The 18606-nt window shown below is 42.6% G+C and overlaps 2 protein-coding genes across 10 annotated transcripts in view; both read left to right on the top strand.

The window, feature by feature from the left end:
* Positions 1 to 18606, top strand: part of tmem200cb (transmembrane protein 200C, genome duplicate b) — a 27525-nt gene that overhangs the window by 5528 nt on the left and 3391 nt on the right. For both annotated transcript variants that reach the window (XM_025066234.1, XM_008334629.3), the window contains 4 exons: positions 1325 to 1378; positions 1541 to 1671; positions 1876 to 2035; positions 6083 to 9982. In XM_025066234.1, coding sequence (XP_024922002.1) covers positions 6116 to 7681 — 1566 coding nt within the window. In that variant the 5' untranslated portion in view covers positions 1325 to 1378; positions 1541 to 1671; positions 1876 to 2035; positions 6083 to 6115 and the 3' untranslated portion in view covers positions 7682 to 9982. The remainder of the gene's footprint in view (positions 1 to 1324; positions 1379 to 1540; positions 1672 to 1875; positions 2036 to 6082; positions 9983 to 18606) is intronic.
* The window catches only part of epb41l3b (erythrocyte membrane protein band 4.1-like 3b), a 27602-nt gene continuing 23990 nt past the window's right edge, over positions 14995 to 18606 (top strand). For 2 of the 8 annotated variants that reach the window (XM_017042492.2, XM_017042491.2), the window contains exons 1-2: positions 15105 to 15211; positions 16173 to 16356. The gene's annotated coding sequence lies outside the window, so the exon portion shown is untranslated. The other 6 variants (XM_017042488.2, XM_017042485.2, XM_017042494.2 and 3 more) reach the window with 6 other exon arrangements.

Raw genomic sequence — 18606 nt, 5'->3', positions numbered from 1 at the left:
CCCTCACTTAAGGCCAACGTTCCACGTTCACACTGTGTTCGACAGAATGAAATGTCAATCATCCACTTAGGAGTTTTTGCTGTCTGTTTGGGTGCTGCCCTGTGACTGTATCCTCTCCTCTGGGTGCAAACGTTTGACTGTGAGAATGGAGCGCTGCTGAGTGACAGAAATATCAAGTCTGTCAGTTATTGTCAAGACAAAGGTCAGAGGTCAGGCTCATCTCACAGCAGGAGACTCACTTGTGTGATCTATTATTCACTAAATGAACTCATTCTTTCATCACAGAATGAAAAGATTCCTCACCTTCGTCTGACCCTGCCGTCGCCCTTTGACCCTGCAAAGGAATCAATCAGTGGTAGATAACGGACGGGTGGATGAACTAACAATTGCTAAATGTGGAAAATAAAAATCGACTCTCAGACAGAGGCAGTTCAGCTAACAGTCAGTTAAGGACAGCCATCTTCTTCTCTCCTTTTCGGTTCCTTCACTGCTGCCGACAGGATGTATTTGCCATGGGTGAAAACTTGAAGCACCGGAGGGGATTCACTTCAGTGGTTAACGTACAATTCTGCAGTATTTTTTTTTTTAAACTCATGAGTACTGCAAATGAAACTGTGAGCTTGGTGTTGTTTTAGCTACAGGATTATGAAGTTATATAAGTTTAATGACCAGGGTATTTAGATCACATTTACAGCCCCCCGTGCAGGAGAGGGAGGGTAGCTGCATGTGTGTGTGTGTGTGTTTACCAGCACTTTATTTATACCCCTGACCCCCCCCTCTCCCGAGAAAGTAAAACATCTTCCTATATGACACCAACTTAATGCTCCACTGAAAAGCTGTTCCAGGCCTTAGACTCTTAGAGCAGCGCGTGACATCATGGATTAACCGTGGCTTCATAAACTCCCTGGATTACTTCCTGTATCTGTGAAGATTTTTAATGTCCCTGCGGAGTTTTTCTCCACTTTCTCACTAATTCATGCCCACAAAACATAACACATTCTTCTCGGGCATGCATTTGCAGTCAATTATCTGCTGTATGAGGACGGGAGATTTGTTATGCCCAGCGCTTCTGTCTCACCATCGTATCATCAGCGTGTCACATCTGGAGTCATCTGTGATTCTGATCAAGTTGGAGATGCAGCCTGCAATTAAAAAGTCACCCAAGGGAGAAATGTGAGACAGATGATCAGCAGCTCCTGACATCACTTCTCTTAAAAAAAAGAAAAATATTTCCAAGATTATTTTTTAAGGCAATCGTTGGTGCCAATTAGTTTTCTACTGCTCATTTCCACCTTCCAAGTTGTCATTTCTCCCTTTCATGCAGGGTCTCTGCTGCTGAACGTCTCACACAGGCTGCAGAAGAGGGGGAGGGTGAATGGTAGGAGCCACACTAGTTACAGTATAACACCACAGTTACATATCAAGAACCACATGAAAATATATATTATTTAGGAGACTCAAGTACCCTCAGCGGTCCACGCACACCCATTTGAGAACCACTAACAGAACACATTATGTATTTAGTTTTTTGTGTGTGCAGTTGTTAGACAGGCAGTCCAGAAAGGTGCAGAGAGACGAGGAGGTGCTGCGGCAAATGACCACGGGCTGGAACTGAACCCTGACGACCACCAGGAGGGTCGTATCCCACTGACCGCCCCAGTAAATAAAAATGTAAGAGCGACAGTGTAGTTTAGGAGCAGCTAAGAACACAGAGCACTGTTTACAGTACTGTTACATGTCTGTATGTTTACCCTGAAGTAAAAAGGGAGCCTGAAAACTGTTTGGAGTATAACATCAGTTCAGTATAATGAATGTCCTGAGCAGCCCCCACCCCAGCCTCCCCCCCTCCCCCCTCACGTTTTTTTTTTTCAACAGTCCCCACCAATGGAAGTGCACTTGGCCCGCCCCTGCCGGTCTGAGAGGATCGGTTTTCAAATAGGAACCACTCTGTTCCAGCAGTGGCACCAAAGTGGCGCACACCGACATTTGGAGGAGCAGGAGGAGGAGATGCTCGACTGTGAAGCCACGATTTCTGGTAGGAGACGCGCCGTGTGTCGTTTTCATCAGTGTCTTCCATCAATTTCACTGCATCACTATCATCTCCTGCCGCACATCCTCCGAATCCCGGGCTCAGACCTACGGCCGAGCCCAGTCGCAACCAAACAGGTTGTGTCCAGGTAAAAAGGCGTCGTTTGAACGAGAGGGAGGTTTAATAATAATCGTACAATTAAAGCAAACAAGTGTTTGGAGATGAAGAACGACCTGAAGCGCCGCACTGTCTTCTCTCTGTACTTTGTCAGTGATGGAGGAGACGATTATACTGAGAGACATCTTAGGTTGTTTTGTTAAATATGCCTTTTAAAAATCATAATAGATTTTTTTGATTCATAAAAGGCGTTTTTGTCTGGATTTCTGACGCGCTACAATTTCAACTTTTTATGACCAAGCTGTTGATATTGTTTATTTCCTGCAAGTTTCCAGGGGGAAATAGTCTGTTTTAACATTGTTAGTGTGAGAAGGCGCAGATCGGGGGGGTTTATGACACAACTCTGAGATGCAGTGTCCACGCATGGGTTTTGTCAGGCCGTGGCAGAGGTGTGGATGTTTGTCATCTGCGCCTCGTGAGAGTCAAGAATTACAGCGATGTCGTGCGTCGCTGTGGCTCTGGACATTTTCAGAACTCCAGATACGAAGCAGCTCGTCTTTTCTCTACCAGTTTCCCCCCCTCACACACTCCTCCACCTCCTCCTCCTCCTCCAGCCCCTCCTGCAGGAGTGAAACTGTAGTGTCAACACTCCAGCACCAATGCGCGACACCTTGGACGAACCGAGCCATAATTCTTCACCTCCGTCGCCCGTCAGACGACTTGAATTGGCGGCTGTCCTTTCAGCACCATGGACAGCGACCCACTCTGACACGTCCACACCCCACTCCTCCTCCTCCTCCTCCTCCTCCTGCTGCTGCTGCTGCTGCTGCTGCTTCTGTCCATTTTCTCCCTAAACACAGAAAGAGCGCCGCCTACGCTCCAGCAGCTCCAGCGGGGGTTGGTTTGTTCTTACTGGGAGGCATTTGAGTGGTTATTGCATGTAAAATACAGAGCGCGTCCCTATTATCAGCAGCTGAGCTCCGGTGTGTTGTTTGCTGAGGCAGAGGTGCAGATAACACTGGTCTCTACTTTCTGGCCTCGTGCTCTAACCTGCAGTGCTGTGCACGATTTTTTTTTTTTTTTTTTTTGGGGGGGGGGGGGGGGGGGTTAACAAGAGAACTCTGTAATGATTATGACTTCAGTAAAAGCTGAACAGGCTTCGCTCATGTAGTGGCCATTGAGTGTGTGACTGTGAGTTGATTTTGCTTGGAATTTCCGACAGAATCTTCTCCTAAAGTAATAAATCAGTCACTAGAAAAAAATACTGTTAGGCAGAAATGTTAGCCCAAAGTAAGAAAGCAGAGTACTTAACGAATCATTTAAAACTCAAAGCTCTTTGAAGATGTGACCTATGAGAATGAAGGAAATCCATGCGACCCAAAGAACAGATTTCCCCAAGAAAAGGTCATAAAAGTAAATAAGTGGGAGTGATCCTGGCTGCGATTTTGTTTTCCAACACAAAAATCTGAATTAACATTCTCCAGAGCGTTGAACTGAGAAGACAATCAAGTCACCTTCAGTTAAGAGAGTACACAACAAAAAGTACAAACTTTACATGCACATACAAACTACTGTAGGTATTCTGTATAACTCTGATATGCCCAAAAATACCTCATAAGTATTCGTTGTTTGGTTTTGAAGTACTCCTCCTACAATTTTGTCTGAATTCCTTTGAGGTCTGGTATTGTTGTAGGAGGCAGTTCTGCTGCAGGATGTTGGTTTTGAATCTGCAAGTAATTGTGAGTACAAGTCATTCTAGTGGTTCATTTTTTATGTGTGGTGATTTCTGGGTCAAACAATCACTGGTCCTGGTCCTGGTGCAGATGTTTTTATGGAGGTGTAACACTCGAGTGTTGGTCATTCTAGAAACACAGTAACTGAAATACAATTGTTAAACCCCAACTGAATCATTTCACATGATAGTTGTTTTCATATTTTTTAAACAACACTAATCAGGGTAAAGGACAAACTTGAATACCCTTGAGCACCACCTAGCTGTGAGTACTGCAGTACCTGGGTTCATTGATGGGTTTCAATCCCCCGTGCTGTGGATCTGTGTAATGAGTTATTCATGAATCTGATCTCTAAGTCAGACACAATTAACTGTGATTAGTCAACTCAAATGCCTCGCCATCCAGAATCACTGCGACCCCCCCGACCCCCCCCCCTGCAGTGTGTCTTATTAATCAGCCCCGTTCTTTGATTGTTCTCACCACATGTGGTCCAAACCCATTAATCTGAAGTCATGAGGAGGGTTGGAGGCTCTGCCACGGTTTTTGGACTTCCACTCCTCCGGTCCTGGTTGGTGTGTTCAGAACACTGACGTCGTGGAAGGCAGAAGCTTTAACTGCTGTTGTCAACATGTGGAGATATCTTTATTATTTATCATCATGACGAATGACTTGACTGGATTTTACCAGTGGAGTTTGGAGGTTCTCTCTGTGTATTTTCCAGTTCTTTTTATGTTTTTACTTCTGTTTTCTCCTACAGAACAAAACAGATAAAAACTGGGAAATAGATCATTTAGACACTCAGACATCAGGGATTGTTAACTGGTGGTACGCGGGCCAAATCCGGCCCACCACACTGTCAAATCTGGCCAAAGTTGTGAGGATCAAAATGAAAATATTGTGTGTTCTCCGCTATTAAAGCTTAACTGAAATAACTATCAGTGATCAACACCATGAATGACTCTCTTTACATTCCATTTAGACCAAAATATGATTTTTATATTTCATTTTATTTGAGTGTCCGGCCCCAAAGATCTCTGTAGTTGGTGACCCCTGGTGAATGGTCATGTATGTGTCCTGAATGTTCCGTGTCTTTGTCCAGCGACTGGTGGGATCGACTCCATCACATCCCTGCACAAGGAGTAAAGAGTAGAAATAGATAGATGGATGGAGCCAGTGTTGAAGATTGATGGGTAAAAAAGAAATACAGGGAACGGAAGCTGGAAGAGTGTGGGGAGAAACGTGCCGGCCGCCCTCCTGTCTGAACACATTACATTTCCATCCTGTGATATTGCACCTACACAGCCGGAAATAGACACGCAGCAGTCCCATGTTCGACGCTGTCAACTTGGATGTTTGTCTGTGCTCAGCTTACATCATCGTACTTCTAGACTGGGCCGCAGCAGATGGGTGTTATCTGTTGATTTAGCGTCCATCTGGTGACCAGTGTTGCATCTCTATCTGGATTTCTGCATAGAATCAGTGTGTTGTCTATCTACGGGATAATCCCTGTCACAGGGATAGATTAAAGCCACAGAATCCTGTGAGGACTTGGCTTCAGCTGACGAAGCCTCACCATGATCCTGGAGTTTCACTCTGCACATATTGTTGCTAACCAACTACAGTACGCTTCAAAAGGAGGAAGTAACACGGTTATATCACAGAAGACCATCAGCCATATATCTTGGTTAACTTGATGTAAATACAAAAGTTATTTTATGCTGGAAAAGAAATCTCCTTATTAGAACTTTGTGAGAACTACTTGATCTGATTTGAGTGACAATTACTGAATGACTCACCAACTCTGTCTCTCTCATCTACAGCTTGATAGAAGAGTTGCATAATACAGGCAGTATAGGCTAAGATCAACAGAGAGAAGATGTTAAAAAACTTTAGCTGATTATGAGTTAGAAACTGAGAGTAAGACAGTGATGGATTATTTGAAAATCCATCACTGTCTTATTTTTTTTTTATTTGTAAAAACCTCCTTTCATAGCAGATATGTGTAGCAGTGAGGATGTCAAACATGCTACAGCAAAAGTCGTGGGTTTGATTCAGTTCTTCAGCCTTTGCCTGCTCAATAATTCAGCCTTGAATAAATCTGGATTACATGTTTAATCCCTCAGTCAAATCAGATTTTACTGCGTCTCTGTGTCTATTCACGGTGGATTTCTAACTTTGGACTCTCTGATTTGTCTCCCGCCAGGTTGAGTGACGAGTCCGCTGTCCGACTGACGCCATGATAGCCACAGGGGGCCTGTTGCGCATGAACAGGCGTCAGGATTCCTTCCACTCCAAAAACCGAGCGGAAAATAAAAAGAAGCGGAAATCTAAGAAGAAGAAGAAAAACGACGTGGTGGTGGTGAAGGGGAAACTCAATCTGTGCTCCACCGCTGGACTGGTGGCTGCTGTTGGACTCGTCGTCCTCATGGTGGGGATTTCCATGGCTATACTGGGGTACTGGCCCAGCCAGAGCCAGCATGAGTACCAGGAGCGCCGCAGAACGGGAGTGTACCACCCTAACAAAATGAGTTTTTCCAAAAGTCTGCCTGTGTCCTCAAATGCAACGCAGGAGCGGTCCTCCCCCGGCCAGTCCAATGTATTCAATGCCAGCCACACCAACAGCAGCACAGCACAGCCGTCCCCTCACTGCGGCGTCCTCTGTGACTTCCTGGACAATTACCTGTACTCCGATAATCTGAAGGTCTTTGGCCCTCTAGTGATGGGAATTGGCATTTTTCTCTTCATCTGCGCTAATGCAGTCCTTCATGAGAACCGAGACAAAAAAACAAAAATCATTAATCTGAGGGACATCTACTCCACAGTCATCGATCTCCACAGCATACGCTCCAAGGATTACTCGCCTCTGAACGGTCTGGTGAACTACACCCAGTCCAGGAGCGCCGAGGGCCCATCGGGATCCTTTCCCGCAAGTGGAATGCTCTCCCGCAGCTCCTGGCCGTCCGCCGGAGCAGGTCCTCAGGGTGAGTCAGGGGGTGAGGATGGTTTTAGACGCACATCCTTAGCGGGCCGTCCACGCAGCTGGTCCAAAGATGTCCAGACCTTCACAGACACAGTGTACAGCATCTACAAGGACTACAGCAATAGTAGCAAACAGGCACCACAGCCCAGGCAGTGGGAGACCACCTCCATAGTCACTTCCTCTGTCAACGCATTCACCCTCCCCGTAATCAAACTAAACAACTGTGAGGTGGAGGAGTCGGAGAGGGCCGAGGCGGAGGGTCGTTCTGGGGAGGGCGTCGTCATCGAGGCTGCGGCCGAAAACCTACGTGAGGACATGCAGGCCTGCTGCGGTCAGACTGATGACACCAAAAGCACAGAACAGAACCCTTCGCCAACAGACCAACAGCCGTCCCATCACAGCCACGAGGACGTGTCCACAGAGACGGCTGACCCAGAGGGGGCGCCTCAGCCTCAGCCTCAGTCTCTGCCACACTGGACACAGCTGTTTCCTCCATCACCTGTTGTCAGGGCGATGGGGTCACGACTTTCCCTCAACTCCCTCACAGATCAGCCCAGGCCTGCGAGGCGCTGCAGCCTGTCTGTGTCTGTGTGTAGTCAAGGCGACAGAGGCAGACGTTTCAGCTGCCCTCGGCTGGAGCGCTCCGGCAGTAAGGGCTATATCAAACTGACTGACCTAGGGGGCGACTCCTTTGAAGCCCCCGATACAGACACTTCTTTAGAAGCCACTGAACAGGAAGTAGCAGCTGAGGCGGGAGTGGAAGAAGGAGAAGCCGGAGTAGAGCACAACCTGGGCACACCCATCTCCTCTGGAGAAAACTAGGCTTTGTTTTTGGCGGCGGCTGCTTCTCTGGTGGCTGATGCGACGCTGTCCGCCACAGAGGGAAGTAATCGTGCCGAGTTCGCACCTAAGGACTATTGAAACATAGCCATGAACACTCAAGAGCAAGGTCTTTACAAAAAAACACACCCTCAGCCCAAAACACAGATGTACATTTTCTATTTTTTCCAATGTAGCAAGAGCAATACTAAAGATCTCTGGAGAGATTTAGTAAAAACTTTATGGAGAAAAGCATTTCCTGACCTGATGAGATTGAACCTTCTTCTTTCTTTTTTTTTTTATACCAGTAGAGGGCAAACACTGTAGCTTGTAGAGTTGCCAAACCTGTCTCTAAGAACTACCGTCTGACATGTTGCACTGTAGCATTGATATGTTACAGAACAGTGACTCTAGATTTATTTCTCTGCATTGTGCGTGAATATCATGTGAGTGTGTGACATGATTGAATCTCAGGTAGAGTTTTGGTTTAGGAACAGGGCCTTTAGGACCAGGTCTCCACCTTACATGTGCACACTTGTTTATATAGATCATTCTTGGTTGAATAAACTTGACTGTAACACATCCTGGTGGCTCTAAATGGCTTTTCTTTTACATTAAATATTGATTTTTGTTTTTATTTATCTCCCATGACCCAGGCGGTTCCACCAGCATTTAATAAAAATCCGTCCAAGTGTGAACGTTCTTGTGTGTAACGATGTAAAAATGCAGTTCAGCAACTCTGCTGGGAGACACTGCAGTGGTATTGATGTTACATTATCTGTGCCAACTGGAGTGAGACCAGTAATCTGTAGTGACCTGTGCAGCTCATCTCTTTAATACCTGCTTTTTACTTCTACAGGGTAAATTAGCTGAGACTCACTGTGAAGTTGCTGATTCGGATGTTTGGCAAATTTGAGGTAGGATTAACTCTCAGCCTGTCCCTTCACCGAGGCGTCACACCACAGGAGAGTTTAAGACCAGATACACATTCACATTCACCACTGCGCCATCTTTGCCCCCTTGGTATTTTATAGGGAAAAGTGAGAAAGGCAAGTGCAAAAAAAAAACATTCCTACCTGCTTTATATAACATTTTTTGTTCGTTTGTTCGTTTGTTTTGGTCCAAATGTGGTCACTTGAGTATTTTAAAAGTTGTGTTTTTGTTTTTTACAGTCTATTGAAGAAGGAGTTCCGATTCCAGTTTATGAATAATTTAATTTACATGATCTGTGATGGGAGCACACTGTGCAAACTGTGTAATCCCTAAAATCAGGGCTGTAGTGGAGAAAGTGTGTTGTGTTCTGACCTCATTTGTGGATGTGACTGTTGAAGGAAATACTAGTAAGCCAGTAAAAAAGGCCTGTAATGGAGCAGGGAATACGTTTGTCCTGCGCCTCACAGCAAATGTGACAAAATGTCCCAGGGAATGACTAAAGAAAACTCTGTGTCGCTGCAGTATTCTGGAGTTTAAGTCTTGCTGTTCAGAATTCTGGTATTTATGTTAGCGTTCTGTAGTGTCTGTGACTAGCCTTCCTCCCCTGCAGCGGTGCTTCGTGGGTAGTCCACAGGTTGAGTGTACTGTCACAACATTATTGTTATATATGGGTCTAATCTTTTGACTTAGACAAAGAAAAGCACTGCCACCCACTGGCTCTATTTTAAATATTTTATCCCAGAAACATCCCACCATTTGTAAAAAAAAAAAAAAAAAAATCTGTTACTGCTGAGAAACACTGCACTGTACACCTGAGAAGGCACGGGGGGAGGAGGGGAAGGAAGGGGGAGTGTCATTGTAAGAAATAAATCACTAAACCGAAATACAGAGGATTAAACACAAAGTATTTATACAAGCTATGCATTTGTTTCTGTATTTTATAAACTTTATTGTGCTGACTGAGTATATTATCTTTCGAAAAATACACAAAACTATATGCTAAAATGTAATCTAATTTAATTTTACACTTTTATGTCGTGTTGTTTGGTTGTAACGTTATCATTGTACCATCTAACAGAGACATCTAGTGGTCATTGACCTCCACTCACTGCTGTTCCGTAAAGCTGCCGGCAGGAGCCGCCAGACAAACACACGACAGTGTTTGTCTTATGTTTGTGTGGTTTACGGGTAGTGATGGGGGCGGAGTTAAGGCGGGTCGTCGCTGCACGTTTACTTCAGGAGAGCAGGAGTTTACAGGTGTCTGGTACTTTCACAGTCGACGGGTCTGTCGTCGGGATTCCCGGTGTCCGGTGACAGGCAGCGGTCGCAGTTGAAGCTCGGAGGCCATTTGACTGCTCTCACGGAAGTCAGGTGAAGTTTTCTTTCCATTTTTATTATATATTATTTTTGCGCTGCTTTAAAGAACAATACATGTTTACTCATCTCCCTACGTGTAATACTCCTGAAGTAGAGTTACGATATTTTTACATGCACAAATACGTCTGTGACACATTAGAGAATATTTTATTAAAATATTATTTTTTCTTTTCTTTCTTTTCTGTACACTGGACCTGCCAACTCGCCGTGTCCTGCTGTCTCCCGCTGACCCTAAACCTAACACGGTGAGTTCAAGTTTCCATTCAGAGTAAATGGGTAGTACGTTACAGAGCTTGTTTTTGAAAATACAAAAATATGACAAAATATGAATTAGAATACGGATTTGAAAAAAAAAATGTGTGGAAGTAAAACCTAACATGTATGAAAAAAGACAAAAGGAAGTGTACGTTTATGATCAGTACAGTGGAAGACTTGAGGGGACTTTTGTCTGACTGTCATCAGTTTACAGACACAAAGCATGGGGCTAATGACACAGAACAAAAATAAGGTGACAAATGAATAGAAGTCCAACAAAAACACCTTTGTGTGAGGAGCTTAGACAAGAAGAGGGAAACTGGTTCCAACCGTGGCCCTGCCTGCACTGATGCTACTACGACTGTTCCTGCGACTATCTTTATGAAAGGTCAGCTGACCCCAGGGCAGTTGGTGTCACAGGGTGCAGTTTGATAAAGTAACCACTGATGATCATGAAATAGCCACTGATTATTTCACACTATAATACTGTGGTATAACAGAGTAACACTTTAATGACTGACTTGTCAACAGGCTCGATCAGCATTTCTCAATGTCTTAGCTGCTGCTGAGTAAGCACATATGGTTTCCCTTGACGCACACACACACACTCGCCCACGCACCTGATCAAAACGTCTGCTGGACACAGCTTGGAAATGGGAAGTTCTCACAGCTTGTGTTTCCTCTGAGACGAACCCAAAATAGAAGGGTAAAAGAATCAAAGTAGGAAGGAGATCTTTGTTTCAAACTTTGACCATAAAATGTGTTTGAAAACTGAAAACCAAATCATATATTTAAAAAGTGACAAAAAATGATTTTATTATTGAGCTGTGTCTCTGAAGCACATGTTTTCAACATGCACAATGTGGCTTTTTATTGTTTGACATTTCTTCACTGCTGCTGAGGAGTTTAAGAGGTTTTTAGAGGGTTTTATGATGAAGGTGAATGGACAGGACAGAGGAGATAATCCTGGTCAAAGTCTGTAGGACTTGTCATGTTCATTGGCTCCTATGATTGTGTACATTCCAGCACTTGTGCACACTGTGGTGGAAACCATCTCAGGTATTAGTGACAAGTTGGCGTTCAATTAAATGACACCATCCCTTGAACATAGTCCCTTCAGAAATCAGAAAAACAGTGGTACGAAAATTCATATTTTCACATTGACTTTATTCGATGTTTCCTCAGGTGGTACAGAGTATAAAAAGTTTGAGAACCATTTCTTTAGACCATTGTTGCTTCAAGAAGATCAGCCAAACCAGCCTGTTGTTGAAGTACAGTCACGTGTTGCTGTAGCAGTTGAGGAGTGCACTTGGGCCGTCGTGTTTATTACAGCACCACAGGGCCCACGGACACTGGCTGTACATTATGTAATACATCTTTATTAAATAAAGGCTCTTAGGGTAAGAGGTAGTTTTATTGTTTTAAAAAATATATGTATTGTTATTGTTATAGAGAGACTTCTTCCCATTGGATTGATTTTTTTTAATAAGTTTCCAGGCAATAAATATCCTTCTGAGCTCATCCTTCTGGGGGATTTTTAGCCCTTAAATACTTTATTATATTTCCTCAGCTAGCTGTTTTAACAATGTACTTATGTAGTGAGCTGCAAACCAAGCGGCCTGATCTTTCATTCTACGGAGACATGCTGCGTTTAGTGGTCACATAAATAATTGGCCAGAACAAAACCTTCCGATAAGTTCCTGTTATTTAAGTATATTTTCAGTCTTGAATTCCCAGGAGATTTCCAGAGTATTGTATCACAGCACGTATCGTACTTGATTACACACAACACTACACAAAGGCCCCTATGATCTCTTGGCTACAAATTCAAACTAGAAATGTGCACTTAGGAAGTAGTTAGTACACAACACCATACGCAGCGTGCTGTGTACTTATGGAAAGTGTATTTTAAATTTTGTGGCCGACCGTGGTTCTTGTCTGGTTTTTCCGAGCCAGGCCGCTGGAACACAGCAGGGCTGTAATTATGGGGAATTTCCAAGTTCTGGCAGTGAGTGGAATGCAGACTATAGACAAAAAAACTGTTCACATCATTAGGTGTAGAGTCTGACAGAGAGGGTCAGGCTAAATAAAGACAACGCCGGTTCTGGTTAGCTGCACTTGGACCCTGATTGTGACCTGAGGCCAGGCAAACTTTTGGTCCTGAAACTTGGCGGGGGCGGGGGGTGGGGTCAGGGGCAGATAGATGTAGCATTAAGATAAATGACATGTAAAAAACATGCAAAAAGGCTAAAAAGTCATACGCCAGCTGTTGGGGAAATGCAGGCATTGCAGGGAAAAGGCAGACATATAATGATAATATAACTTCGATTTCTTTTATCGAATCGATTCAATAGCAGCAGGTGTAGTCTGTATCTCTGACTGTTTATCACAGGGATTCAAATGAATATGAAAGTTATGATCAGTGGCGTTATCGCTGTGGTGCAGGAGTGCCCTTTGATGCTGCGTGCAGCAGGAGGAAGGATGAAACAGAATTAGGAGATTAAAGGAGAGTAGAAATAATCTGCAGATCTCTGCTCCGTCTGCCTTACTGACCTCTCAGAAATGATTCATTTTTTAAAAAAAATCTTCACAAATGTTTGTCTTAATAACAACAAGTTATTTAATTTTTATTTTTTATTGATTCGTACCAAATTAGCATCTTTTTGACACAGTCACATGGAATGACAAATTTACTTTCATTTGCACGTACTTACTGTACTGTCTGGAACAATTCCAAATGGAGCTGGAGGGATTGACGATCGATTAATATTATTGAGAAAACCAGCTCAACTGGCATTTTGAAAGTTGCAACTCCATGCGTTCTATAGTACACGTCGCTGATTAATCTAGGATGTTACTGTAGTCTCTTACAACTATTTATGTCTGCTTCTTAAACGTGAACATGTTCTGGACTCTTTGTGAGCTAAAACCAAAATCCGTGGCTTGTAAACGTCAATGGACGTCGGCAAAATGACCCAGCTGCCCCTGGGCTGCGGTGGAAGTCCACAGTCAGCCAGAGTGAGATGAACTCCACACACGTGTGAGTGCTGCTAATCATGGAAACCTGATAACGTATATGACTCAATCAGAGAGATAAGCTTGTTGGGAGTCTTTTTATCTTTTGCTGATGCCAGATCACTTGAGAGCAGCGTGGGCTAGTTTTTGTCCCTATAAAGACACAGACTGGGGGCTTTACCTGCAGCGTCAGCCTGAGATCTGTTTAAAGTCCTCCTTAAAAGTGCTTTATTTTTGCAGATAAACTTGTTTTCATGTTTATTTCCCAGGAACTACAGCTGTTTGTTATAAATGCTCATAACGTTGAGCTCATCAACGGTGGAGAATAAATGATTTTTAATCAGGTCTTGAAGTCTTTAAGACCCTCAAGGTGACAGGAAGATGGTGCAGGGACCCCCTACTATATACAGTATAATGTATATACTTATCTTTTATTTTAAAATATTTATTAGAAAAAATCAAATAATTACAGCCTCATTTTGATTTTTTGGTGGTAAAACAATTCATTTAGAAATCCACAAACAATAATCAAATGACCTTTTAGGGTCGTGACCCTATACTGTTATCACCTCTGTTCTAAATCCTTTTTTTATGTGAAAATACTCAGCTTGCAGTAATCTATTCTAAATCCTTTTTTTATGTGAAAATAAATTACTACAAGCTGAGTTGTAGTAATCTGAAAGACAATGTCATGGCCCTGACACTTTCCAAAGGTCAGAAAATACTCACCACATTTATGAGCCCTCCAGATAAAAACTGCTTCCTGCAGGGGAAATGTCAAGGTGTGGTTCTTATTTATTTGGTAAAATGCGTTAACTCATTCATCTTTGCTCCCATGTCTTCACATGAAGGCAGCCAGTGTGTCAAAGGGGTCACGGAGGGGTATTAATTCGGCAGGTATGCCCACTCACCTGCAGCGCTCTAGAACAGAAGACTGTTAGAGCTGAGTTAGCAACAGATTGAACAACAGAGGGTAGTGATTACATTTATTTCAGATGCTTTCCCCTCAAGTCAGTACAGCAATCAGTTCACGTTGTGTGAATCGACTGTGTATCAATGAATTACTGGACCCACCCGTGTGTCATCCTGCTCATGCATTAAAAGTTTTAATCTGATCAATTCCACAAATTATTAACGTGACAAACGTGCAAATTTTTACAGCTCTGGGTATAAACGTCACTGGGATTTTTTGTGTATAGAACAGAATTGAACAGAAAGTTTTAGCTTTAAAATAGCTACTGAACAAACAGAACACAGCACTGAAAGTAGAGGTTAACTGTGAAGTTAATGAAGTTGAAAGTTGGTCTGCACATCAGATGAGCTGCAGCGAGCAATTGTCCGTACACAGCAAAAAAGTGAAGCGTTAAGCAGCCACGTGGGCTGAGTTTAGTCCAAAGATCACATGCCGGCTGTTGGGATGTCTTTTACTGCTGACTGATGCGTTTGTCGAGTGACAGGCCCGAACGTAATGGCCAATAACTTCACTATTTAACAAGAAATAACAAGTAAATGGAAAGGTTGTTGTAAAGTAGTTGAAGGAAGACAGAGCCTACATCTTTATTTGCAAAGATGTGGATCAGTTGCACAGTGGTACATTTTTATATCTGTATGTCTGGGAGTGTCATTTTTCAGGAAATTCATGCAATGGTAAAGATTTTAGGTTTTTTTCGATAACATTCTGATATTTTGTAAAATGACAAAAAAAAGCAGATCAAATGTCAGTCAAAATAAAATCCTTGGAACTGTTTTTTAGTCATTAAAAAAACAGAATTATGTCACTGAATTTAAATTTCAACACAGCAGTTTGTGACGTTGGGTCAATCACATGAGCCAAGTGTACAACAGGGAACATGTGTTAGAGTTTAGGGAAGTACGCCAGCAAACTGAAGTGAATAGTTGAGCAGCTGCAGCACATTTGATCTTGAACTGCTCTGACTGGATGTTCGTGCAAAGGTCAGGAACAAAATTGACTATTTTTTAATGCTGTTTTCATTTAAACTTGTCACCTCAAAGTTGTAACAGTTTCTCTTTTTTTTTGGAATTTATTTGTGGTTTATTATTTCAAGGTGATACTACTGTGGAAAACCTGAGTTAACTCCTTGGGGAGGCTCTTAAAGTTATCAGCTTTGAACCTGTAACCACGTTAAAAACATCCTTGGACTTTTGTCTTTGGACTTATTGAGGTCGATGACAGTATCATATAAATGAAGCCTCTGTTAGTTATTAAAATATCTCAGATCCCTGGGAAGGAAATGTCATTGAGTTCTATTTTAGGCTGTTCTTTTTCCTCCCAACATCAAATATTATATCATTTTAGTTATTGTTAGTAACATTGTTATTGTTTCTTCCATTCATTTCAGAACTGTAATGAAGATAGTTTCTGTCTTTCACCAAATATTTAGTTTGGTTTCATTCAATCACGTCCTGATTAAATAAAGGTTAGTGTTACTGTGGACATCAACACACCACATGTCAGTAATTACCGTGCTGTTAGTGAGTAAGGACATTACTTTGAAAGGGTTTGTTGAGGACTTGGTTTGGGTAAAGACTGAGGTGAGGCATTTTTCTTTGGTCCCCTGTAAAAAAAAACTGTAAAATTTCATATTCAATTTTTTAAAATTATTTTTTAAAATAAAAAGTAGACATGCAAACACCATTCAGAAAAACCACGCAAAATCAAACTAGTTATATTTTTTCAGTATGGCAATAGTATTAAACCACTTTTTCACTGAGGCCCATTTTAAAAACAGGATTTTTAAAAAACCCTTGACTACTTTCTAGTTGTGTTTAAAAATGGACAACAACTATAATGAATATTTGCCATAATAACTGATTTTTTTTATACACAAAAGTTTGTTGTTGTTGTCATTTTGAGTTGGATTTGTTCGCTCAAAATAATAACCTGGTTGTGCAGCTGATATCCCAGAATTCCTCGGTGTGCTGCTGGCTGGTGTGTGATTGGCTACAGCTGCTGCTGCTGTTCCTAGTGCTGTGGTGAGCAGAGGGAGCTGCAGCGGCATTGTAGCACCACTGTCAGGAAACACGAGCTCCTTTGGACCCGACTCGCGAAACCAGCTGAAAGAGGACGCATTTCCCCGGTAACAAATCCCTCTTTCGCTCTTCTTTTCTCGGTTGAGTTAACACTCGTGCCCTTGTTAGTGTTGATGCCTTTACGGCTTCACACAACGCTGTACTAGAGCCGCTGCTAACCCCCAATGACAGGTAATGAAAAATATTTAAAAAAAAAAAAAAAAAACAACACTCTCCTGCTGTATTCACTGTGGCGTTTGGTTATGGCTAATTATGCTTTTATTCTTGCTGTGTTTCGTGTTGTAGCTTCCTGGTGAGTTAAACAGTAGCGACATGTTGTGTTTTTGTCCCGACTGAGAGGACGGGAGCCGCGGCGGTTGTTTCAGAGCCAAAATGTCAAAGCTTGGCTGATTAATTGAAACCAAAAACAAACCGCTGACTGCACAGCAAGCTAGCGTATGCTAATTCTGAAAGTGGGGAAGTGAATGAGACAGCACATCCAAGTTGTCTTTTTTTCTGAGCTAATATGCTTCGCTCTCATGTCAGACAAGGACCCCGATGAGTCAGGGACAGACACTGCCACGTTTGTAGACAGATAATGGATTAAATGTGTGACATAGTTGGAATTCGGGGCGACGTAGCTGGGTGTTTTTGATCTGCAGTGCGGTAGGCGTGGCCTGGGGCAGGATGACACGGGCTGCCTCCTCTTCACAGCATCCTCACAACCCTGTTGGCTCTGAGAGCAAGGACCAGGCTCTAACCTGACAAGTTAATGGAAAAAGGAGCAATTAATGGCTAAGTGTGTCCCACTGAGGTACTGCCGAGTAGCAGCATCTAAAATATTCTTGAGTGGCAAAAAAAAAAAAAAAAAAGTTCAATGTTTTCCTTAGTCTTAGTTGCATACAAGTAGTCAGTGGAATGGCCTCCTATGACGAAGGCTGTGTAGTGTGTGTCACTCTGATTCTACAGCAGAATTCTGGAGAAGAAGGCAAATACTAGTGAATGGACAGAGACGGGAAGTAGAGAGAATTGTGAAAGAGATTGGACATCCTTTCTGGAATGAAAGGCCACCGTAGTTGTGTTTCAGGAAGGGGGGGCTGAGCAGTGTCAGCCTCCATTTTTTTAAGGTGTGCCCATGGGGGTTTTTGCTGGCAAACACAATTAAAATTTTTTTTGTGGAAAAAAAAAAAAAAAAAAAAAGTTCAATGTTTTCCTTAGTCTTAGTTGCATACAAGTAGTCAGTGGAATGGCCTCCTATGACGAAGGCTGTGTAGTGTGTGTCACTCTGATTCTACAGCAGAATTCTGGAGAAGAAGGCAAATACTAGTGAATGGACAGAGACGGGAAGTAGAGAGAATTGTGAAAGAGATTGGACATCCTTTCTGGAATGAAAGGCCACCGTAGTTGTGTTTCAGGAAGGGGGGGCTGAGCAGTGTCAGCCTCCATTTTTTTAATGGCGCTCTGCAGTCTCACGATTACATGCACTCACTGGACCTGTAAAAGATGCAAAGTAATGCTGCTCTGGCTGTAATGCACTTTGTCTAATCAAGTTTTTATTTGATTTACTTTCTAGATAAGTGGACTGGGAATAAAAAGGGAATCTTTTGTTCTGCTGTTGTTTTTCCATCTATAGTCTTTTCTCCATTCTTTTTAAAAATGGAACTCACAGTGCTTATTCTAATCTATCTTTAAAACCATCTTAAAATGCATATTGTGCAAGGATGCAAAAACGATAATTGGTAGATATGAAGTGATGGTTTCAGATGTTATCGGTTTCCTGTGCTCAGCTAAAACCTAACTACAGTTTTTGACTAAGAAGAATGAATAAAATACATAACGCAAATACTGATTGACTTTGTAGGTTCTCCATCACCCAGGTCATTTTATCCAAAGCAGCTAACCTGGAGTCGACTGGACTGTCTTGGTTTCCAGAAGATGTTCTACTTTCTAACAAGAAAGTCTTGTCACACTACAAAGAACTTTTAATCTCTTTGAGAAGAAGAAGTCGTCTTCTGCTTTAACAGCTTTGGGCAAATACTTTATTACTTTAAAGTCTGCCACATTCTTCACTCCTGTTGGAGCTAACAAAAAGATGAGTAAATGACTGTTAGCTGTAGCATTACAGATAAGGTTTTTATTAAGCAGCAACGACCGCCTGTTTACATAAACATCAACAAAGACGACTTTCAACAACTGAAAACAGTGCAATCTAGTCAAACAATTACTGCTTTTTTTTCTGCAGAGTAGATCCATTTATTGTGTAAAAGTATCTTTAGCCTTATTGATAAAATGCAAATTGGTCTTTGTTACCTTTCCAG

This window comes from Cynoglossus semilaevis, chromosome 20, assembly GCF_000523025.1.
Source record: "Cynoglossus semilaevis isolate Cse_v1.0 chromosome 20, Cse_v1.0, whole genome shotgun sequence".
In the NCBI taxonomy this organism is placed as follows: domain Eukaryota; kingdom Metazoa; phylum Chordata; class Actinopteri; order Pleuronectiformes; family Cynoglossidae; genus Cynoglossus; species Cynoglossus semilaevis.
Note: the sequence above shows the minus strand (reverse complement) of the source record. Positions and strands in the feature narration are given on the sequence as shown.